Below are 25,130 nucleotides of genomic sequence, written 5' to 3' on the forward strand. Positions count from 1 at the left end.
TGTAAATTGTAGCTTCTGCACATTAGAAATGAACTAAAAACTTTAAACATCCTAAATACCTAATAGCCAAACTGAAATGCCATGTGATCAGACTGTATACAGAGCCTGGTTATATACAACATTGGCAGTGTTATATACAGCCTGGTTATATACAACATTGGCAGTGTAATATACAGCCTGGTTATATACAACATTGGCAGTGTTATATACAGCCTGGTTATATACAACATTGGCAGTGTGATATACAGCCTGGTTATATACAACATTGGCAGTGTTATATACAGAGCCTGTGTCAGGAACCGGTGACACCAGACACACAGAGACAGTGCACCCTAAGCTCAGCCCCGCCCACTGACTCTACCTACTTGCCCCCCTAGGCTAAACCCCAGGGCAGCAACTGGGCGGCGGTCACTGTACTGGCTTGGTGGGACAAAAAGACAAGACAGACAGACAAAACACAATAAAGAATGGTCAACAGTCCGGGTCACAACAATCGGGCAGCGCAGTACAAAATCACAATCCAACAAGCAAGGTCAATAAACAGGCAATAAGGTCAGGGGCAGCAGCTAGCAGGGATAGTCAGAATACAAGGCAAAAATAGTCAGAATAAACACAGAGCTAACCAGAGGCAGAAGCAGGCAGAGACACGCTCAATATCCGGCACCAGAATGAGCCTCAGCCAAACACTTATAGGGAATAAGGAGAAACTCCCGGCCCCTATTGGACAAGGCTCCTGGTTCCAAACAGAATCACCTGCGGATCAGAACTGGCAGCAGTTAACTCCTAAATAGCCAGAGCACACAGCAGACGGGTGGGGCTGAACATCATGATAGAAATAGGCCAGTGTTCAGACAGGGTTCAGGTTACTGCACAAGACATACAAAACACTGAATATCAGCGCCATCTCAGCCGCGCAGCACGAGCTGAGGGGCGCACGGAGTTCATCCCAGGCACATTCATGACAGCCTAGTTATATACAACATTGGCAGTGTTATATACAAAGCCTGGTTATATACAACATTGGTAGTGTTATATACAGAGCCTGGTTATATACAACATTGGCAGTGTTATATACAGAGCCTGGTTATATACAACATTGGCAGTGTTATATACAGAGCCTGGTTATATATAACATTGGTAGTGTTATATACAGAGCCTGGTTATATACAACATTGGCAGTGTTATATACAGAGCCTGGTTATATACAACATTGGTAGTGTTATATACAGAGCCTGGTTATATACAACATTGCCAACATTGCCTCTTTTAGAGGGACAGTCCCTACTATTGCCCCATGTCCCTCTTTGCCCCTTACATGTCCCTAGGAATTAGATTTGCATCAATAAGCCTTCTATGTTGCTCTAGAAAGTGTCTGGTTTCTTACTGTATAATAGACCCAAACCTGCATATTATTCTATCATGTGGTGCACGCTGGATCCTACACATTGTTATATTTCCATGAATCATGTGATGTTATGGCCGCTGTCACACATGCAGATTTATTGAGTTCTATGGCCCCATACACACATCTATAGGTGTTTCTGATCCATTTGGGGACATGATCCATGCTGCAACAAAGCGATAAAGCCATTGTGCGTCTGTGTCACCTATCTGACAGGTGTCCCTGCAAATGCCGACAGGAACTGAAACACATCTGTAATCCTGTCCGCAGTTTTGGGTCAGAAATTACAGACAGAGTTACTGATGTGTGAATGCGACCTAAGGATGCAGTTACACATACAGGATCTGCTGCAGATTTGCAGACATTGATGTAACTAAATGCATCAATCTGCAGCAGATCCTGGATGTGTAAATGCATCCTTAAATTAAAAAGAAATGCCTGTAAAATGTTCCTACCATGAACCACAACTGTCCCTCTTTGGCTGTCCAAAATGTTGGTAGGTATGTATACCTGTAGCGTCCTGTATACCTGTAGTATATAGTTGGTGGAGGTCCTGTATACCTGTAGTGTATAGTTTTGGGTTCCTGTATACCTGTAGTTTCCTGTATACCTGTACTGTATAGTTGGAGTAGGGGGTCTACCATATATTTCTGTGGATCTGTTGTGAGGCAGCCGCCCTAGCAACCAATCAGATTCCAGCTCGCTGTGAAAACAAAAGTAGTAATCCTATTGGTTGCTAAGGCTCCCAACTGCCATTTCTGCTGGAGACAGGTGATATAATTAGCTGCATGTGTTTGCAGTGGGGAGATTCTCCCATTAATTTCTATGGGGCGCCGCTCTTCCCCCTCCGCCTCCCCCTCCCCTCCTGTACATCTGGCGGGGACGGGACCTTCGCTCTAACCTTCCCGGGCACCCAATGTATCTGTGGGCCAAATTTGGGGTCAAACGGTTCAGGTGTTTGGAAGTCTATATGGGACAGACAGACAGACAGACTTTCATTTTTATGATATACTAGAAAATGTACCCGGATATAAAGTGTCAGTGTGTTAATTAGATTTGTTCTAAGGTGCCCAGGAGGCCAAGCTAAACGTATTGTTTCATCTGAGTTAATCAGTGAAATTAGTGTATACCTGTAGTGCATAGTTGGAGGGGTTCTGTATACCCACAATGTATAGTTTTTAGGGGTCTCGCATATCTGTAGTGCATAGTTAGGGGGGGGCCGTACACCGATAGTGGATAGTTGGGGGGTCCTGTATACCTGCAGTGTACAGTTGGTGAAGGTCCTGTATACCTGTACTGTATAGTTTGGGGTCCTGTATACCTGTAGTATATAGTTGGTGCTGTATACCTGTAATGTATAGTTGGTGAAGGTCCTGTATACCTGTAGTTTATAGTTTGAGGGTCCTGGATACCTGTAGTGTATAATTGGTGGAGGTCTTGTATACCTGTAGTATATAGTTTGGGGGTCCTGTATACCTGTAGTGTATAATTGGTGGAGGTCTTGTATACCTGTAGTATATAGTTCGGGGGTCCTGTATACCTGTAGTATATAGCTTTGGGGTCCTGTATACCTGTAGTATAGAGTTGGTGAATGTGCTGTATACCTGTAGTATATAGTTGGTGGAGTTCCTGTATACCTGTAGGGTATAGTTTTGGGGTCCTGTATACCTGTAGTGTATAGTTTGGGGTCCTGTATACCTGTAGTATATAGTTGGTGGAGGTCGTGTATACCTGAATTATATAGTTGGTGGAGGTCCTGTATACCTGTAGTGTATAGTTTTGGGGTCCTATATACCTGTAGTGTAAAGTTTGGGGTCCTGTATACCTGTAGTATATAGTTGGTGGAGGTCCCGTGCACCTGTAGTGTATAGTTTTGGGGTCCTGTATACCTTTAGTGTCCTGTATATCTGCAGGGTCGTATTTACCATTAGGCACCCATGGTCTGGTGCGTAGGGTAGCACCTTGCAGAGGGGCAGTACCCTCCCGTTCAGACTTGCCAGAAAATCTGGTGTCTTTTCGAGGGGGGTATGGCGGTATTGGTCAGGTCTGGTATAGCGGTGTTATCCAGTCACAGTATGGCGGTATTGGTCAGGTCTGGAATGGCAGTGTTATTTAGTCACAGTGTGTCGGTATTGGTCAGGTCTGGTATGGCGGTGTTATCCAGTCACAGTATGGCGGTATTGGTCAGGTCTGGTGTGGCGGTGTTCTCCAGTCACAATGTGGCGGTATTGGTCAGGTCTGGTATAGCGGTGTTATCCAGTCACAGTATGGCGGTATTGGTCAGGTCTGGTATGGCGGTGTTACCCAGTCACAGTATGGAGGTATTGGTCAGGTCTGGTATGGCAGTGTTATCCACTCACAGTTTGGTATACCTGTAGTGCCCTGTATATACATGTACTGTATGGATGGAGTAAGGGGCCCTGTATACCTGTATAGATGGAGTAGGGGGTCTTGTATATACATGTACTGTATAGATGGAGTAGGGGGTCCTGTATATACATGTACTGTATAGATGGAGTAGGGGGTCCTGTATACATGTACTGTATAGATGGAGTAGGGGGTCCTGTATACCTGTACTGTATAGATGGAGTAGGGGGTCCTGTATATACATGTACTGTATAGATAGAGTAGGGGGTCCTGTATACATGTACTGTATAGATGGAGTAGGGAGTCCTGTATATACATGTACTGTATAGATGGAGTAGGGGTCCTGTATATACATGTACTGTATAGATGGAGTAGGGGGTCCTGTATAAATGTACTGTATAGATGGAGTAGGGGGTCCTGTATACATGTACTGTATAGATGGAGTAGGGGGTCTACCAGTTATTACTGCGGATTGTGTGAGGCAGCTTCCCTAACAACCATTGCTCCCTGTGAAAATGAAAGCAGTAATCCTATTGGTTGCTAAGGCTCCAACTGCCGTGTCTGCTGCAGCTAATTATATCACCTGTGTGCAGTGAGGAGATTTTCCCATTCATCTCTATGGGGCGCCTCTCTTTCCCCTCCCCCTCCCCTCCTGTACATCTGGCGGGGACGGGACCTTCGCAATAACCTTCCCGGGCACCCAATGTATCTGTGGGCCAAATTTGGGGTCAAACGGTTCAGACGTTTGGAAGTCTATAGAGGACAGACGGACAGACAGACAGAAGGACAGACAGACAGAAGGACAGACAGATAGACAGAAGGACAGACAGACTTTGATTTTTATGATATAGATATATATATATATACATACACACACACCAAATACACACCACTATATACACACACACTACACAATATATAGTACATACCAGTATATATACACAGTACACAGTATATAGTATATACACATACTACACAATATATAGTATATACCACTTTATACACACTACATGACATATATATACAAATTCTTCTGTAAACTTGGGCAGATCAGTATACAATCCTGTCTCTGAGGTCGGGGGGGGGGGGGGGGGGGGGGAGGGGAAAGCTCTGCAGAGTGTCCAGAAACGGGGATGGTGTCCAATAATGGGGGGGGGGGGTGCAGAGTGTCCAGCAATGGGGGGGGGGTTGCAGAGGGTCCAGAAATGGGGGGGGGGGTGCAGGGTGTCCAGTAATGGGGGGGGGGTGTAGAGTGTGCAGTAATGGGGGGGGGGGTGCAGAGTGTCCAGTAATGGGGGGGTGCAGAGTGTCCAGTAATGGGGGGGGGTGCAGAGTGTCCAGTAATGGGGGGGGGGTGCAGAGTGTCCAGTAATGGGGGAGGGGTGCAGAGTGTCCAGTATTGGGGAGGGGGGTGCAGAGTGTCCAGTAATGGGGGGGTGCAGAGTGTCCAGTAATGGGGGGGTGCAGAGTGTTCAGTAATGGGGGGGGGTACAGAGTGTCCAGTAATGGGGGGGGGGTGCAGAGTGTCCAGTAATGGGGGAGGGGTGCAGAGTGTCCAGTATTGGGGAGGGGGGTGCAGAGTGTCCAGTAATGGGGGGGGTGCAGAGTGTCCAGTAATGGGGGGGGGGGTGCAGAGTGTCCAGTAGTGGGGGAGGGGGGTGTAGAGTGTGCAGTAACGGGAGGGGTGCAGAGTAATTGGGGGGGGGGGCAGAGTGTCCAGTAATGGGGGGGGGTGCAGAGTGTCCAGTAATGGGGGGGGGCAGAGTGTCCAGTAATGGGGGGGGTGCAGAGTGTCCAGTAATGGGGGGGGTGCAGAGTGTCCAGTAGTGGGGGAGGGGGCAGTGCAGAGTGTCCAGTAATGGGGGGGGCAGAGTGTCCAGTAATGGGGGGGGGCAGAGTGTCCAGTAATGGGGGGGGTGCAGAGTGTCCAGTAGAATGTGGGGGGGGTGTAGAGGGTGCAGTAACAGGAGGGGTGCAGAGTGTCCAGTAGTGGGGGCGGTGCAGAGGGTCCAGTAATGGGAGGGCACAGAGTAATGTGGGGGGTGTAGAGGGTCCAGTCATGGGGGGGGGTGCAGAGTGTCCAGTAATAGGGGGGGGGGCAGCAGAGTGTCCAGTAATGGGGGGGGGCAGCAGAGTGTCCAGTAATGGGGGGGCAGCAGAGTGTCCAGTAATAGGGAGGGGGGGGTGTAGAGTGTGCAGTAATGGGGGGGGACGCAGAGTAATTGGGGGGGGATGTAGAGTGTCCAGTAATGGGGGGTGCAGAGTAATGGGGGGTGCAGAGGGTCCAGTAATGGGGGGGATGCAGAGGGTCCTGTAATGGGGGGGCATTAGAGTGTCCAGTAATGGGGAGGGGGGTGTAGAGTGTGCAATAATGGGGGGTGCAGAGTAATTAGGGGGGTGTAGAGTGTCCAGTAATGGGGGGGGTGCAGAGGGTCCAGTAATGGGGGGTGCAGAGAGTGGAGTATTGGGAGGTGCAGAGGGTCCAGTAATAGGTGGGTTTCAGAGGGTACAGTAATTGGGTGTGGGTGTGTGTGGGAGGGTCCTATAAGGGGGGAGGCGCAGAGTAATCAGAGGGGAAGGTGGCGTTTCCAGTTTCCAGTAATGGGGGGGGCAGAGTGTCCAGTAATGGGGGGGGGGGTGCAGAGTGTCCAGTAATGGGGCATGGGGGGAGGGTGCAGAGGGTTCAGTGGCGGTGTTATCCAGTCACTGTGTGGTGGTATCAGGTCTGGTATGGCGGTGTTATCCAGTCACAGTATGGTGGTATCAGGTCTGGTTTGTGTCTTATCCAGTAACAGTATGGCGGTATCAGGTCTGGTGTGGCAGTGTTATCCAGTCACAGTATGATGGTATTGGTCAGGTCTGGTATGGTGGTGTTATCCAGTCACAGTATGGTGGTATCAGGTCTGGTGTGTGTGTTATGCAGTCACAGTATGGTGGTATCAGGTCTGGTGTGTGTGTTATGCAGTCACAGTATGGTGGTATCAGGTCTGGTGTGTGTGTTATGCAGTCACAGTATGGTGGTATCAGGTCTGGTATGGCGGTGTTATCCAGTCACAGTATGGTGGTATCAGGTCTGGTATGGCGGTGTTATCCAGTCACAGTGTGGTGGTATCAGGTCTGGTGTGTGTGTTATCAAGTCACAGTGTATCCAGTGTAGGGCCTAGGGCAGCAGCAGCTGTTAATACGGCCCTGGCTCAAGGTCATTTTTGTACATGCACTCATCACTAGTGGAGGTATATAAGAAAGACCTGTTTGATTGAAAGCCATTACTCCATATATACATGCACCCTCAGCAGTTACTCCATACATACATGCACCCACGGCCAATACTCCATATATACTTGCACCCACGGGCGTTACTCTATACATACATGCACCCACGGCCAATACTCCATATATACTTGCACCCACGGCCGTTACTCCATACATACATGCACCCTCGGCCGTTACTCCATACATACATGCACCCACAGCCAATACTCCATATATACTTGCACCCACGGCCGTTGATCCATATATACATGCACCCTCGGCCGTTACTCCATTTATACATGTCCCCTTGGCCGTTACTCCATATATACATGCACCCTCGGCCGTTACTCCATATATACATGCACCCTCGGCCGTTACTCCATATATACTTGCACCCATGGCCATTAGTCCATACATACATGTCCCTCGGCCGATATTCCATATATACATCTACGCTACGTCTCCTGTCACACCGGATTAGGAATGTGGAAACAGAATTTGACTCGTATTTCTATTCCCCTACATTTGAAATTCGAGAGATGCCCTCATATGTGTTGCTGCACCACGGGTGGTTTGTATGCCACAACTGTCGCAAAAGCAGTTTTAACAAAGTGCAATGTCTGGCCTCGGACCACAAGTAAGCTCAATCGTGAGCAATAAACGTGGATACCGCCAACTCCCACTTCTTTGGCATGTAACAGTCCAATGATACAGGTATCCCACAACACAACGTGACCTTCTATAGTGAGTGTGCAATATAAGAAAAAGTACACTCACATTTCAGTAGTCTTCATCTTGACTCTTTTATTAAGTGCAGTAGTAGAACTTCGGCTGTGTGTTCTCAGAGCACTGGAGGTAGCTCGAGGTTAGGCGTCCTCTCCCTGCCGCGCGACGTTTCGGAAGGCGGGGCTTCCTTACTCATGCGCACAGGTGAGTGGATCCCACTCAGCTAAATACCGACGTCTGATCTCATCAGTCATCTGTTCATAACATGTTTACAGACAAAAGCAGTTTTACTCTGTTAAGTAGTGATGAAGGTAGTTTATTATTTCACCACTAGATGTCAGTGTTTTGTATGTAAGCTTTTATTTATTGCACAGCTGTAGTGAACAAAGGGTTACTGTTCCTTCTATATTATGTATTTTATTGTTCAATAGAGATACTCTTCCTATCTAACCTATCACTTTCATTCTCTTCTTGCACACATTCTTCACCACTCACAGAGCCCCTTACACACCCCTGTAGGAAGTGGTCACTTGGTGGGAGGAAGTGTGGTTCAGTCTTACACAGATTCTCGTGGGAGGGAGACACACAGAGTAGGTGTCCCTTCTGTAGTTAAGCCAGGGCCTGGCTCTGCCAGGACCCCTGTCCGTAACAGTTCAGTTGTGTTAGAGAGTCAGCACCCACGTGTATGTAGCAGCTAGAGATTCTCAGTTTCTTTAGTCTGTTGACTACTTTCACTATGCAGTGCTAGACACTACAGAAGGAGGACAAGTTGGTGATCATCCCAGCCCACGCTGAGAACCACTCTACAAAGTGCAGGGCAGTATTATAAGCTACAAAGGGAACTGACCCAGGTAGAACAAAGCTACCATAAATAAGGTCTATGTATTCTATCTCGCAGTGCGGGTAAATCAGGAAAATTCCGGACACTTAGCTTCACCCAGGTAACCACGACTGGGGCTTGTGTCACCCTAGTAGGACAGGTAACTCGACACTGTAGGGTAGAAGGTGGTCAGACATAGTCTAAACACAGACACAAGTAACTTCTCTCTCAAGTATTCTTCTCTCTAAAGTTCCGGCAAAGCACAGTACTATTTTGGGTTTGGACCCTCTTGACAAACTCCTCTCCTCTTCACTGCTCAACTCGAAACTATACAAGCACCACTACATCTATCTCTCGTATATCAGCACTTACAAGAATCTCTCACCACAGATCCAGTGAAACACTAAAGCCTGTGTCCACAAAAGTTATTTACTGCCAAAGTGTTCTGTATTCCAAGAGTCTGTACAGTAAAGCTGGTATATTTCTATATCACTGGGACTCAGTCATCCTTTCCTCCGCACCAGCACCTATACACACTAGCTGCACACCTTGGGTTATTTTTCCCCTTTCTGTGGTTGGCGGTACCAATAGTCCGGGGGGGTCAGTTGCCACTCAGGACTACAGTGACAAGGGACCTATCACAGCCCGGCAGGTCACTGAACATTTCTAGGGGAGTAAAGCCGACCGCAACACAAAGCAGGTACCAACATCCCCCCTGTGTGCTGGACTAGCCCTGGCGTCAGGACACTACCGCCCCTGGCTGAGCTGTGCAACAGAACCGACCAACCACCACAGAAATGGCGTCACCAGTACCATCTTTGTACGTCACTGGTTGAGTAGTAGTGCACCAAAGATACAACCTATTCGTTTGACTTACAAACAACTGTGATCACCATTCATAAGTGTGCGGCTGAGCCGGGTCCCCTCTGCAGTGACATAAAGGGGCCGTTACTCACCCTCCTCACCCCCTGCTCCCACAATCCTCAGACATGCGTAGGGTAATGCTACTGACCCCTCAAATGGGGGAGGGGGGGGGGGGGAGTTCTGGCTTCTCCTCCATCACTGACATCCACAAGCCCAGTCCTCTCCTCTCCTCTGAGCGATGGCTTCTCCTCCATCACTGACATCCACAAGCCTAGTCCTCTCCTCTCCTCTGAGCGATGGCTTCTCCTCCATCACTGACATCCACAAGCCTAGTCCTCTCCTCTCCTCTGAGTGATGGCTTCTCCTCCATCACTGACATCCACAAGCCCAGTCCTCTCCTCTCCTCCTCTGAGCGATGGCTTCTCCTCCATCACTGACATCCACAAGCCCTCTCCTCTGAGCGATGGCTTCTCCTCCATCACTGACACCCACAAGCCCAGTCCTCTCCTCTCCTCTCCTCTGAGCGATGGCTTCTCCTCCATCACTGACACCCACAAGCCCAGTCCTCTCCTCTCCTCCATCACTGACATCCACAAGCCCAGTCCTCTCCTCTCCTCCATCACTGACATCCACAAGCCCAGTCCTCTCCTCTCCTCCTCTGAGCGATGACTTCTCCTCCATCACTGACATCCACAAGCCCAGTCCTCTCCTCTCCTCTGAGCGATGGCTTCTCCTCCATCACTGACACCCACAAGCCCAGTCCTCTCCTCTCCTCCTCTGAGCGATGGCTTCTCCTCCATCACTGACATCCACAAGCCCAGTCCTCTCCTCTCCTCCTCTGAGCGATGGCTTCTCCTCCATCACTGACACCCACAAGCCCAGTCCTCTCCTCTCCTCCTCTGAGCGATGGCTTCTCCTCCATCACTGACACCCACAAGCCCAGTCCTCTCCTCTCCTCTGAGCGATGGCTTCTCCTCCATCACTGACATCCACAAGCCTAGTCCTCTCCTCTCCTCTGAGCGATGGCTTCTCCTCCATCACTGACATCCACAAGCCCAGTCCACTCCTCTCCTCTGAGCGATGGCTTCTCCTCCATCACTGACATCCACAAGCCCAGTCCTCTCCTCTCCTCTGAGCGATGGCTTCTCCTCCATCACTGACATCCACAAGCCCAGTCCTCTCCTCTCCTCTGAGCGATGGCTTCTCCTCCATCACTGACACCTACAAGCCCAGTCCTCTCCTCTCCTCTGAGCGATGGCTTCTCCTCCATCACTGACATCCACAAGCCCAGTCCTCTCCTCCTCTGAGCGATGGCTTCTCCTCCATCACTGACATCCACAAGCCCAGTCCTCTCCTCTCCTCTGAGCGATGGCTTCTCCTCCATCACTGACATCCACAAGCCCAGTCCTCTCCTCTCCTCCTCTGAGCGATGGCTTCTCCTCCATCACTGACACCCACAAGCCCAGTCCTCTCCTCTCCTCCTCTGAGCGATGGCTTCTCCTCCATCACTGACATCCACAAGCCCAGTCCTCTCCTCTCCTCTGAGTGATGGCTTCTCCTCCATCACTGACACCGACAAGCCCAGTCCTCTCCTCTCCTCTGAGCGATGGCTTCTCCTCCATCACTGACATCCACAAGCCCAGTCCTCTCCTCTCCTCTGAGCGATGGCTTCTCCTCCATCACTGACATCCACAAGCCCAGTCCTCTCCTCTCCTCTGAGCGATGGCTTCTCCTCCATCACTGACACCCACAAGCCCAGTCCTCTCCTCCTCTGAGCGATGGCTTCTCCTCCATCACTGACATCCACAAGCCCAGTCCTCTCCTCTCCTCTGAGCGATGGCTTCTCCTCCATCACTGACATCCACAAGCCCAGTCCTCTCCTCTCCTCCTCTGAGCGATGGCTTCTCCTCCATCACTGACATCCACAAGCCCAGTCCTCTCCTCTCCTCTGAGTGATGGCTTCTCCTCCATCACTGACATCCACAAGCCCAGTCCTCTCCTCTCCTCTGAGCGATGGCTTCTCCTCCATCACTGACATCCACAAGCCCAGTCCTCTCCTCCTCTCAGCGATGGCTTCTCCTCCATCAGTGACATCCACAAGCCCAGTCCTCTCCTCCTCTGAGCGATGGCTTCTCCTCCATCACTGACATCCACAAGCCCAGTCCTCTCCTCTCCTCTGAGCGATGGCTTCTCCTCCATCACTGACATCCACAAGCCCAGTCCTCTCCCTCCTCTCAGCGATGGCTTCTCCTCCATCACTGACATCCACAAGCCCAGTCCTCTCCTCCTCTGAGCGATGGCTTCTCCTCCATCACTGACATCCACAAGCCCAGTCCTCTCCTCTCCTCTGAGCGATGGCTTCTCCTCCATCACTGACATCCACAAGCCCAGTCCTCTCCTCTCCTCTGAGCGATGGCTTCTCCTCCATCACTGACATCCACAAGCCCAGTCCTCTCCTCTCCTCTCCTCTGAGCGATGGCTTCTCCTCCATCACTGACATCCACAAGCCCAGTCCTCTCCTCTCCTCCTCTGAGCGATGGCTTCTCCTCCATCACTGACATCCACAAGCCCAGTCCTCTCCTCTCCTCTGAGTGATGGCTTCTCCTCCATCACTGACATCCACAAGCCCAGTCCTCTCCTCTCCTCTGAGCGATGGCTTCTCCTCCATCACTGACATCCACAAGCCCAGTCCTCTCCTCCTCTGAGCGATGGCTTCTCCTCCATCACTGACATCCAGAAGCCCAGTCCTCTCCTCCTCTGAGCGATGGCTTCTCCTCCATCACTGACATCCACAAGCCCAGTCCTCTCCTCTCCTCTGAGCGATGGCTTCTCCTCCATCACTGACACCTACAAGCCCAGTCCTCTCCTCTCCTCTGAGCGATGGCTTCTCCTCCATCACTGACATCCACAAGCCCAGTCCTCTCCTCTCCTCTGAGCGATGGCTTCTCCTCCATCACTGACATCCACAAGCCCAGTCCTCTCCTCTCCTCTCCTCCTCTGAGCGATGGCTTCTCCTCTATCACTGACACCCACAAGCCCAGTCCTCTCCTCTCCTCTGAGCGATGGCTTCTCCTCCATCACTGACATCCACAAGCCCAGTCCTCTCCTCCTCTGAGCGATGGCTTCTCCTCCATCACTGACATCCACAAGCCCAGTCCTCTCCTCTCCTCCTCTGAGCGATGGCTTCTCCTCCATCACTGACACCCACAAGCCCAGTCCTCTCCTCTCCTCCATCACTGACACCCACAAGCCCAGTCCTCTTCTCTCCTCTGAGCGATGGCTTCTCCTCCATCACTGACATCCACAAGCCCAGTCCTCTCCTCTCCTCCTCTCAGCGATGGCTTCTCCTCCATCACTGACATCCACAAGCCCAGTCCTCTCCTCTCCTCCTCTGAGCGATGGCTTCTCCTCCATCACTGACATCCACAAGCCCAGTCCTCTCCTCTCCTCTGAGCGATGGCTTCTCCTCCATCACTGACATCCACAAGCCCAGTCCTCTCCTCTCCTCTGAGCGATGGCTTCTCCTCCATCAGTGACATCCACAAGCCCAGTCCTCTCCTCTCCTCTGAGCGATGGCTTCTTCTCCATCACTGACATCCACAAGCCCAGTCCTCTCCTCTCCTCCTCTGAGCGATGGCTTCTCCTCCATCACTGACATCCACAAGCCCAGTCCTCTCCTCTCCTCTGAGCGATGGCTTCTCCTCCATCACTGACATCCACAAGCCCAGTCCTCTCCTCTCCTCCTCTCAGCGATGGCTTCTCCTCCATCACTGACATCCACAAGCCCAGTCCTCTCCTCTCCTCCTCTGAGCGATGGCTTCTCCTCCATCACTGACATCCACAAGCCCAGTCCTCTCCTCTCCTCTGAGCGATGGCTTCTCCTCCATCACTGACATCCACAAGCCCAGTCCTCTCCTCTCCTCTGAGCGATGGCTTCTCCTCCATCAGTGACATCCACAAGCCCAGTCCTCTCCTCTCCTCCTCTGAGCGATGGCTTCTCCTCCATCACTGACATCCACAAGCCCAGTCCTCTCCTCTCCTCTGAGCGATGGCTTCTCCTCCATCACTGACATCCACAAGCCCAGTCCTCTCCTCTCCTCTGAGTGATGGCTTCTCCTCCATCACTGACATCCACAAGCCCAGTCCTCTCCTCTCCTCTCCTCCATCACTGACACCCACAAGCCCAGTCCTCTCCTCTCCTCTGAGTGATGGCTTCTCCTCCATCACTGACACCCACAAGCCCAGTCCTCTCCTCTCCTCTCCTCTGAGCGATGGCTTCTCCTCCATCACTGACACCCACAAGCCCAGTCCTCTCCTCTCCTCTGAGCGATGGCTTCTCCTCCATCACTGACATCCACAAGCCCAGTCCTCTCCTCTCCTCCTCTCAGCGATGGCTTCTCCTCCATCACTGACATCCACAAGCCCAGTCCTCTCCTCTCCTCTGAGTGATGGCTTCTCCTCCATCAGTACAATCAGGACAATCAATCAGTTCAGGATAATCAATCAGTTCAGCACAATCAATCAGTTCAGCACAATCAATCAGTTCAGCACAATCAATCAGTTCAGCCAGCTCAGCGCAATGGGCACAACCAATAGTCTTTCTAGAAACCTGAGAGTCTTTAGTTGATCTGGGTATTTGAAATATACTTTTGAGTTGGAATCGAATCCTCTTACTCCGCTGCTTGCCGCGGGATCATATGATACGTGGAGTCTCCGTATACTTGAAGTGACTTGACTTTAGCTGGTGCCGGGTCACCATAATGGTAAGGCTTAGCTGCCAGCTTATTCTTCCATTTCCAGGAGGAATAACAGAGGAAAGTTACTATGTCAGATAAGATGCTCCAGAATGATATTTCATGTCCTTGTGTTTTGTGAGCAGCCGTGTCAGGAGAGCCGACCGATCCTCCCGACTGCTGGATGTAAATAGGACAGCACAATGATCACTCACAATGACGGCTGTTACCCGGCTGGGATAATAACGAGTACGAGGGAAATGCCCCCCGGGGACCCCAAGATTTCATTTACCGTTTTTATGCAGAATTGCCGATTCTTCAGCTTGAAGCGTTAAACACATTTCAGTGGCGGCCGAGAAGCCATTAATGATTCATGTTTATTCCCACAAGTTTTATGTCATCGGGGAGATTCCTGCGAAATGTGCCGAGAGCTGGAATAATCTTTAGCTGTAAACGCATTGGACGTTATTCTATCCGGGGAGGAAAACAGATGGGACGTGTTGTGGAGTTAACGCGGTCTGACAGCGGCGAAGAGAAGTGCCCCATCAGCTGTTCTGCTTCTATAGAGGAAGGAAACAATACTGCCCGAGATACTGACTGATGCTGCCCGAGATACTGACTGATGCTGCCGAGATACTGACTGATGCTGCCGAGATACTGACTGATGCTGCCGAGATACTGACTGATGCTGGCCGAGATACTGACTGATGCTGACGGAGATACTGACTGATACTGCCAGAGATACTGACTGATACTGCCCGAGATACTGACTGATGCTGCCGGAGATACTGACTGATGCTGCCGGAGATACTGACTGATGCTGCCCGAGATACTGACTGATGCTGCCCGAGATACTGACTGATGCTGCCAGAGATACTGACTGATGCTGCCAGAGATACTGATTGATGCTGCCCGAGATACTGACTGATACTGCCGGAGATACTGACTGATGCTGCTGGAGATACTGACTGATGCTGCCCGAGATACTGACTGATGCTGCCCGAGATACTGACTGATGCTGCCGGAGATACTGATTGATGCTGCCCGAGATACTGACTGATACTGCCAGAGATACTGACTGATGCTGCCAGAGATACTGACTGATGCTGCCAGAGATACGGAGTAATACTGCCGAAGACACTAACTGATATTAGAGATATTGAATAATACTGCCGGAGATACTGACTGATACTGCCGGAGATACGGAATAATACTGCCGGATATACTAACTGATACTACTGGAGATACTAACTGATACTACTGGAGATACTAACTGATACTGCCAGAGATACTGAATAAGACTGTCAGGGAGCTCAGTACATGCAGGGAGGATTAAGTCACCTTAATTAACTGGGATATCAAGACCAGAGATCCGGAGCCGGAGAGGAGGATGGCGCGGGCGATGCACTCACAATAATGTAGGGCAACAGATGTCAGACCATAATCCACCAGCCGAGCAGCATACACAAACTTATAGATCTGAAAGAGGAAAAATAATAATTAGCATTAACAGACAGAGCTATAGTATATAGCCCCGATCACTGCAATCCAATCACATCAGCTCTGCCGGCCTCCTCTAGCACATCAGCCGTTTACAGAGAAGCTGTGTCCTCTTCTTGTAGATTAACCCCTTCATTTTTCCTTCCTAGTGCTGAGTATAACACAAAGGGAGATGACATGGCCAATAAATAGCAATATTCTAGACTCCGGGGGAGTCCGGGTCTGTTGTCCAAGGGAAGAAAAGTTGTCTGAATCTTTCATCATCTGATGAGTCTGACAATAGATGAAACATGTCAAGATATTACTGCACATTAGGGGGCAGATTTGTCTAACCTGCTGATCGACCAAAAGAATAAATTTACGTCACCAGAAACTGTTCCTTGATATTCTCCCTAAGACCCAATGATAATGGGGAATCTGTGGGGTCTCCAGCATGGATTGTTTCCCACAAAGCAAAAAGGCACTCTCTGTGGAGAATTCATTTCTGTCCTTAGCTCAAAAAATCTGTCAGATAATCTGTTGGTGTAATAGACTCCTTAGAAGGCGGTACAGGACATGTAGTACAGGGAGAGGGCAGTACAGGACATGTAGTACAGGGAGAGGGCAGTACAGGACATGTAGTACAGGGAGAGGGCAGTACAGGACATGTAGTACAGGGAGAGGGTGGTACAGGACATGTAGTACAGGGAGAGGGCAGTACAGGACATGTAGTACAGGGAGAGGGTGGTACAGGACATGTAGTACAGGGAGAGGGCAGTACAGGACATGTAGTACAGGGAGAGGGCGGTACAGGACATGTAGCATGGGGAGAGGGCGGTACAGGACATGTAGTACAGGGAGAGGGTGGTACAGGACATGTAATACAGGGAGAGGGCGGTACAGGACATGTAGTACAGGGAGAGGGCAGTACAGGACATGTAATACAGGGAGAGGGCGGTACAGGACATGTAGCATGGGGAGAGGGCGGTACAGGACATGTAGTACAGGGAGAGGGCAGTACAGGACATGTAGTACAGGGAGAGGGTGGTACAGGACATGTAGTACAGGGAGAGGGCAGTTCAGGACATGTAATACAGGGAGAGGGCAGTACAGGACATGTAGTACAGGGAGAGGGCGGTACAGGACATGTAGTACAGGGAGAGGGTGGTACAGGACATGTAGTACAGGGAGAGGGCGGTACAGGACATGTAGTACAGGGAGAGGGCGGTACAGGACATGTAATACAGGGAGAGGGCGGTACAGGACATGTAATACAGGGAGAGGGCGGTACAGGACATGTAGCATGGGGAGAGGCCGGTACAGCACATGTAGTACAGGGAGAGGGCGGTGCAGGACATGTAGTACAGGGAGAGGGCGGTACAGGACATGTAGCATGGGGAGAGGGCGGTACAGGACATGTACAGGGAGAGGGTGGTACAGGACATGTAGTACAGGGAGAGGGCGGTACAGGACATGTAGCATGGGGAGAGGGCGGTACAGGACATGTAATACAGGGAGAGGGCGGTACAGGACATGTAATACAGGGAGAGGGCGGTACAGGACATGTAATACAGGGAGAGGGCGGTACAGGACATGTAGCATGGGGAGAGGGCGGTACAGGACATGTAATACAGGGAGAGGGCGGTACAGGACATGTAGCATGGGGAGAGGGCGGTACAGGACATGTAATACAGGGAGAGGGCGGTACAGGACATGTAGTACAGGGAGAGGGAGGTACAGGACATGTAGCATGGGGAGAGGGTGGTACAGGACATGTAATACAGGGAGAGGGCGGTACAGGACATGTAGTACAGGGAGAGGGCGGTACAGGACATGTAGTACAGGGAGAGGGCGGTGCAGGACATGTAGTACAGGGAGAGGGCGGTGCAGGACATGTAGTACAGGGAGAGGGCGGTACAGGACATGTAGCATGGGGAGAGGGTGGTACAGGACATGTAATACAGGGAGAGGGCGGTACAGGACATGTAGTACAGGGAGAGGGCAGTACAGGACATGTAGTACAGGGAGAGGGCGGTACAGGACATGTAGCATGGGGAGAGGGCGGTACAGGACATGTAGTACAGGGAGAGGGTGGTACAGGACATGTAATACAGGGAGAGGGCGGTACAGGACATGTAGTACAGGGAGAGGGCAGTACAGGACATGTAATACAGGGAGAGGGCGGTACAGGACATGTAGCATGGGGAGAGGGCGGTACAGGACATGTAGTACAGGGAGAGGGCAGTACAGGACATGTAGTACAGGGAGAGGGTGGTACAGGACATGTAGTACAGGGAGAGGGCAGTTCAGGACATGTAATACAGGGAGAGGGCAGTACAGGACATGTAGTACAGGGAGAGGGCGGTACAGGACATGTAGTACAGGGAGAGGGTGGTACAGGACATGTAGTACAGGGAGAGGGCGGTACAGGACATGTAGTACAGGGAGAGGGCGGTACAGGACATGTAATACAGGGAGAGGCCGGTACAGGACATGTAATACAGGGAGAGGGCGGTACAGGACATGTAGCATGGGGAGAGGCCGGTACAGCACATGTAGTACAGGGAGAGGGCGGTGCAGGACATGTAGTACAGGGAGAGGGCGGTACAGGACATGTAGCATGGGGAGAGGGCGGTACAGGACATGTACAGGGAGAGGGTGGTACAGGACATGTAGTACAGGGAGAGGGCGGTACAGGACATGTAGCATGGGGAGAGGGCGGTACAGGACATGTAATACAGGGAGAGGGCGGTACAGGACATGTAATACAGGGAGAGGGCGGTACAGGACATGTAATACAGGGAGAGGGCGGTACAGGACATGTAGCATGGGGAGAGGGCGGTACAGGACATGTAATACAGGGAGAGGGCGGTACAGGACATGTAGCATGGGGAGAGGGCGGTACAGGACATGTAATACAGGGAGAGGGCGGTACAGGACATGTAGTAGAGGGAGAGGGAGGTACAGGACATGTAGCATGGGGAGAGGGTGGTACAGGACATGTAATACAGGGAGAGGGCGGTACAGGACATGTAGTACAGGGAGAGGGCGGTACAGGACAGGTAGTACAGGGAGAGGGCGGTGCAGGACATGTAGTACAGGGAGAGGGCGGTGCAGGACATGTAGTACAGGGAGAGGGCGGTACAGGACATGTAGCATGGGGAGAGGGTGGTACAGGACATGTAATACAGGGAGAGGGCGGTACAGGACATGTAGTACAGGGAGAGGGCGGTACAGGACATGTAGCATGGGGAGAGGGTGGTACAGGACATGTAATACAGGGAGAGGGCGGTACAGGACATGTAGTACAGGGAGAGGGCGGTACAGGACATGTAGCATGGGGAGAGGGCAGTACAGGACATGTAGTACAGGGAGAGGGCGGTACAGGACATGTAGTACAGGGAGAGGGCAGTACAGGACATGTAGTACAGGGAGAGGGCGGTACAGGACATGTAGTACAGGGAGAGGGCGGTGCAGGACATGTAGTACAGGGAGAGGGCGGTACAGGACATGTAGCAGGGGGAGAGGGCGGTACAGGACATGTACAGGGAGAGGGTGGTACAGGACATGTAGTACAGGGAGAGGGCGGTACAGGACATGTAGCATGGGGAGAGGGTGGTACAGGACATGTAATACAGGGAGAGGGCGGTACAGGACATGTAGTACAGGGAGAGGGCGGTACAGGACATGGAATACAGGGACAGGGCGGTGCAGGACATGTAGTACAGGGAGACGGCGGTACAGGACATGTAGCATGGGGAGAGGGCGGTACAGGACATGTAATACAGGGAGAGGGCGGTACAGGACATGTAATACAGGGAGAGGGCGGTACAGGACATGTAATACAGGGAGAGGGCGGTACAGGACATGTAGCATGGGGAGAGGGCGGTACAGGACATGTAATACAGGGAGAGGGCGGTACAGGACATGTAGCATGGGGAGAGGGCGGTACAGGACATGTAATACAGGGAGAGGGCGGTACAGGACATGTAGTACAGGGAGAGGGAGGTACAGGACATGTAGCATGGGGAGAGGGTGGTACAGGACATGTAATACAGGGAGAGGGCGGTACAGGACATGTAGTACAGGGAGAGGGCGGTACAGGACATGTAGTACAGGGAGAGGGCGGTGCAGGACATGTAGTACAGGGAGAGGGCGGTGCAGGACATGTAGTACAGGGAGAGGGCGGTACAGGACATGTAGCATGGGGAGAGGGTGGTACAGGACATGTAATACAGGGAGAGGGCGGTACAGGACATGTAGTACAGGGAGAGGGCGGTACAGGACATGTAGCATGGGGAGAGGGTGGTACAGGACATGTAATACAGGGAGAGGGCGGTACAGGACATGTAGTACAGGGAGAGGGCGGTACAGGACATGTAGCATGGGGAGAGGGCAGTACAGGACATGTAGTACAGGGAGAGGGCAGTACAGGACATGTAGTACAGGGAGAGGGCAGTACAGGACATGTAGTACAGGGAGAGGGCGGTACAGGACATGTAGTACAGGGAGAGGGCGGTGCAGGACATGTAGTACAGGGAGAGGGCGGTACAGGACATGTAGCATGGGGAGAGGGCGGTACAGGACATGTACAGGGAGAGGGTGGTACAGGACATGTAGTACAGGGAGAGGGCGGTACAGGACATGTAGCATGGGGAGAGGGTGGTACAGGACATGTAATACAGGGAGAGGGCGGTACAGGACATGTAGTACAGGGAGAGGGCGGTACAGGACATGGAATACAGGGACAGGGCGGTGCAGGACATGTAGTACAGGGAGAGGGCGGTACAGGACATGTAGCATGGGGAGAGGGCAGTACAGGACATGTAGTACAGGGAGAGGGCGGTACAGGACATGTAGTACAGGGAGAGGACGGTACAGGACATGTAATACAGGGAGAGGGCGGTACAGGACATGTAGTACAGGGAGACGGCAGTACAGGACATATAATACGGGGAGAGGGCGGTACAGGACATGTAGTACAGGGAGACAGCAGTACAGGACATATAAAACGGGGAGAGGGCGGAACAGGGAGAGGGCGGTGCAGGACATTTAGTACAGGGAGAGGGCAGTACAGGACATATAATACGGGGAGAAGGCGGTACAGGACATGTAGTACAGGGAGAGGGCGGTGCAGGACATGTAGTAGAAGGAGAGGGCGGTACAGGACATGTAGTGCAGGGAGAGGGCAGTACAGGACATGTAGTACAGGGAGAGGGCGGTACAGGACATGTAGTACAGGGAGAGGGCAGTACAGGACATATAATACGGGGAGAGGGCGGTACAGGACATGTAGTACAGGGAGAGGGCAGTACAGAACATATAATACGGGGAGAGGGCGGTACAGGACATGTAGTACAGGGAGAGGGCAGTACAGGACATATAATACGGGGAGAGGGCGGTACAGGACATGTAGTACAGGGAGAGGGCAGTACAGGACATATAATACGGGGAGAGGGCGGTACAGGACATGTAGTACAGGGAGAGGGCAGTGCAGGACATGTAGTACAGGGAGTGGGCGGTACAGGACATGTAGTGCAGGGAGAGGGCGGTACAGGACATGTAGTGCAGGGAGAGGGCGGTGCAGGACATGTAGTACAGGGAGTGGGCGGTACAGGACATGTAGTGCAGGGAGAGGGCGGTACAGGACATGTAGTGCAGGGAGAGGGCGGTGCAGGATATGTAGTGCAGGGAGAGGGCAGTACAGGACATGTAGTACAGGGAGTGGGCGGTACAGGACATGTAGTGCAGGGAGAGGGCGGTACAGGACATGTAGTGCAGGGAGAGGGCGGTGCAGGACATGTAGTGCAGGGAGAGGGCGGTGCAGGACATGTAGTGCAGGGAGAGGGCGGTGCAGGACATGTAGTACAGGGAGAGGGCGGTACAGGACATGTAGTGCAGGGAGAGGGCAGTACAGGACATGTAGTGCAGGGAGAGGGCGGTGCAGGACATGTAGTGCAGGGAGAGGGCGGTACAGGACATGTAGTGCAGGGAGAGGGCGGTGCAGGACATGTAGTACAGGGAGTGGGCGGTAAAGGACATGTAGTGCAGGGAGAGGGCGGTACAGGACATGTAGTGCAGGGAGAGGGTGGTGCAGGATATGTAGTGCAGGGAGAGGGCAGTACAGGACATGTAGTACAGGGAGTGGGCGGTACAGGACATGTAGTGCAGGGAGAGGGCGGTACAGGACATGTAGTGCAGGGAGAGGGCGGTGCAGGACATGTAGTGCAGGGAGAGGGCGGTGCAGGACATGTACTGCAGGGAGAGGGCGGTGCAGGACATGTAGTACAGGGAGAGGGCGGTGCAGGACATGTAGTGCAGGGAGAGGGCAGTACAGGACATGTAGTGCAGGGAGAGGGCGGTGCAGGACATGTAGTGCAGGGAGAGGGCGTTGCAGGACATGTAGTGCAGGGAGAGGGCGGTGCAGGACATGTAGTGCAGGGAGAGGGTGGTACAGGACATGTAGTGCAGGGAGAGGGCGGTGCAGGACATGTAGTACAGGGAGTGGGCGGTACAGGACATGTAGTGCAGGGAGAGGGCGGTGCAGGACATGTAGTGCAGGGAGAGGGCGGTGCAGGACATGTAGTACAGGGAGAGGGCGGTGCAGGACATGTAGTGCAGGGAGAGGGCGGTGCAGGACATGTAGTACAGGGAGTGGGCGGTACAGGACATGTAGTGCAGGGAGAGGGCGGTGCAGGATATGTAGTGCAGGGAGAGGGCAGTGTGGTGAGCCCCCGAGGTGTTGTGTCGGAGGAGCAGCTGTTCACTTGGTAGGTGGTGAAGTGTGACGCCACTCCGGTGGTGGTTGGCCAAGATACAGCCGGGCCCAGTGATATTATGTTGTGATGCTAGTGCCGGTTGGGCACACAGCTGCTTTTAGTGGGTTTAGGGGGCTGGTTGTACCTTGTTCCTCTGTGGTCGGTGTCCTGCCGGGCTGCTGTGGGGTCCTTTGGGATAATATTACGGATGGCCAGAGTGGTGTAGTGACCCTCCCAGATTATCGGTACTGCCACCCACAGAATGGGGAAATGTCCCGAGGCTGTAGTGTACACTGTGTCGGTGTGAGGAGAAGAAAAGGTAACAGCATCTCACAGAGGCGGATGTAGATGAATAAAGAAAAAACTTTTATTCCAGCACAGATAGCAACGTTTCAACTGCAATGGTCTTTTTCAAGCATACAAGATCAAGGACATAACATGCTATTAGAGAAGAGCGAACCTGGAGCAGCTGGAGTCCATCTGAACCTGAACGTTCGTTATTTGATTAGCGGTGGCTGCTGAAGTTGGATAAAGAGCTAAGGCTATGTGGAAAACATGGATACAGCCAATGACTATATCCATGTTTTCCAGACAACCTTAGGGCTTTATCCAAGTTCAGCAGCCGCCGCTAATCACATGCCGAACATTCGGGTTCGGATGGACTCCAGCTGCTCCAGGTTCACTCATCTCTAATAGCATGTTATGTCCTTGATCTTGTATGCAGGGTACGGTACACTTGATAAGACACTTGGTAATACAACTACCAGATCAGTGATAAGAATATAGTGGAGAGTACAGTCGTGCTGACTGAGCAGTGTAGAAACATACAAAGAAGCAGAGTAGCAGAGAGGAGGATGTCATGAGAGTCCCAACCTAAGTAGTACTGTGCTCTGCCGGGATATCGGAGGATGAGGTAGAAGAATACTTTGAGGAAGAAGAAGAGAATACTTCTGCCCGTGTATTGACCTTTGGGGTCTTCACACCACCTTATGCCCACCAGTGTCGGCTGAACAGTCCTCCTAGGGTGACACAAAGCTGCTGAGGATTCCCTGCTGACAACCGCGCTGCAAGATAGAGTTCATAGGTAACTATAGCAGAGACTGTAACCCTCCTGACATTACAACATTCTTTGGCTGCTTGATGGTTTTTAAACACCACTAACTTTGCCTTTGGAAATCCCTCCTGGAATAACAATACTAACCTCTTACCATTGGATGTCCTGTGGGTTGGAGGGGATCCTCTCCTAGCATGATACTTGTTGTCAAAAGGAGGAGCTAACTCCGTCTTAGAACATACGAACTATTGTTTTCCGTTATATTGTCTCTAAACGGTGATTATTGGCAACTTCACATCTGCCAACTGGACGTTCTTTTTGTTGGGAGGTTCATTGTTTTGTATTTTTCTATCAGGGTTCTGCTGTCCGGTAGCCCAGTAGCCCGGGTATTTATCTGTATTTCAAGTGTTTGTGTTTGAACCTCTCGGGTAGGGCGTGCCAGGTGATTCACTCGAGGGATTAAATATATAGAAGGGGGTCTCCAAATAGGATGGCCTCTAAAAGAGCGAACAAAAGTAGTAGTCCCAAGCAGGACAACAGGAAAAGTCTTGGCAAAATTGACAAACTGTAACTCTCCCACTACGGACAGGAGCAAGGACTCGGGTAAAAACAGGGGGGAGAGTGCCACCGAAAAGGGGGTAGGAGGAGTCGGGGGTGGGGACAACCCGCCCCTCTGGTTGGCAGATGTCCTTGCTGCGATAGACAAATACAATAACTCTATTTCTGCGGTGGCAGACCAAGTTGGTGTTATAGGGACCGATATAAGTCTGCTTAGACAGGACCTATATAAGAGAAAGGTTCAGTGAGGCTGAGAACAGAATTAGTGTCTTGGAGAATAACATGGCTAAGATCCAGGGGAAGGTGGAGGGTCTGGTGAGGGATAAAGAGACGTTACACAGGAAAGTGGTCGATCTGGAAGACCGATCGAGGAGAAATAACGTCAGAATTGTTGGTCTTCCGGAAGGGGCTGAAGGAAGGAGCGTAGTGGAGTTTGTGCTGGAGTGGTTGGGCTCCGTAGTAGGTCCAGTTGGAGGAACTGTGAAGTATGGGATTGAACGGGCGCATGGGGTCCCCGCTAAGCCCCCTCCGCCCGGAGGTTACCCACGTACGCTCCTCCTTAAATTCCTCTCCTTTCAGGATAAGGAAAGGGTGCTAAGAAAGGCCAGAGAGGTCGGAGAGATCAAGTACAATGGTAATAGAGTCTTTCTCTTCCCTGATTACGCTCACGAAACTCAAAAGAGCAGAGTTCTCCCAAGTAAAAAAGAGATTGCAGCAAAAGAACATTAAGTACTCCCTTATTTTTCCTGCTAAGCTAAGAATACAGTACGATGATAGAGCTTGGTTCTTCTCCTCCCCGGCCGAGGTCAGTGCATGGCTAGAACAAAAGGGTATATGATAGAATATAGCTGCCAGAGGTAGCCAGGATTAGTACTCAGGTATAGAGACCCGAGATAATTCACGGGTCGATTGGGGGGTGGGGGTATCTATTACTGTGTATTTTTTTGGATGTTTCTATGTTTTGTGGGTCAGGGTTGGGGGGTGGAGGGCGAGGGGCGCCACGTACGGGGGAAATTCTTATTTTCTTTTAATAATTTTTCCTTTTTTTTTTTCCCCTTCTTTCTTTTCCTTTTTCCCTCCCTTATTCTCTGTTTCTCTTCTCTTCGTAGCAGTGGGG

At 51.5% G+C, this 25,130-nt stretch overlaps 1 protein-coding gene across 4 annotated transcripts in view; it reads right to left on the minus strand.

Moving 5' to 3' along the window:
• SEC16B (SEC16 homolog B, endoplasmic reticulum export factor) overlaps positions 1-25,130 on the minus strand; it is a 308,666-nt gene that overhangs the window by 113,457 nt on the left and 170,079 nt on the right. For 3 of the 4 annotated variants that reach the window (XM_069981715.1, XM_069981713.1, XM_069981716.1), the window contains exon 14: positions 15,506-15,643. The exons of the other annotated variant lie outside the window; for it this stretch is intronic. In XM_069981715.1, coding sequence (XP_069837816.1) covers positions 15,506-15,643 — 138 coding nt within the window. The remainder of the gene's footprint in view (positions 1-15,505; positions 15,644-25,130) is intronic. 4 annotated transcript variants of the gene reach the window in all.

This window comes from Dendropsophus ebraccatus, chromosome 8 (assembly GCF_027789765.1).
Source record: "Dendropsophus ebraccatus isolate aDenEbr1 chromosome 8, aDenEbr1.pat, whole genome shotgun sequence".
Lineage (NCBI taxonomy): Eukaryota > Metazoa > Chordata > Amphibia > Anura > Hylidae > Dendropsophus > Dendropsophus ebraccatus.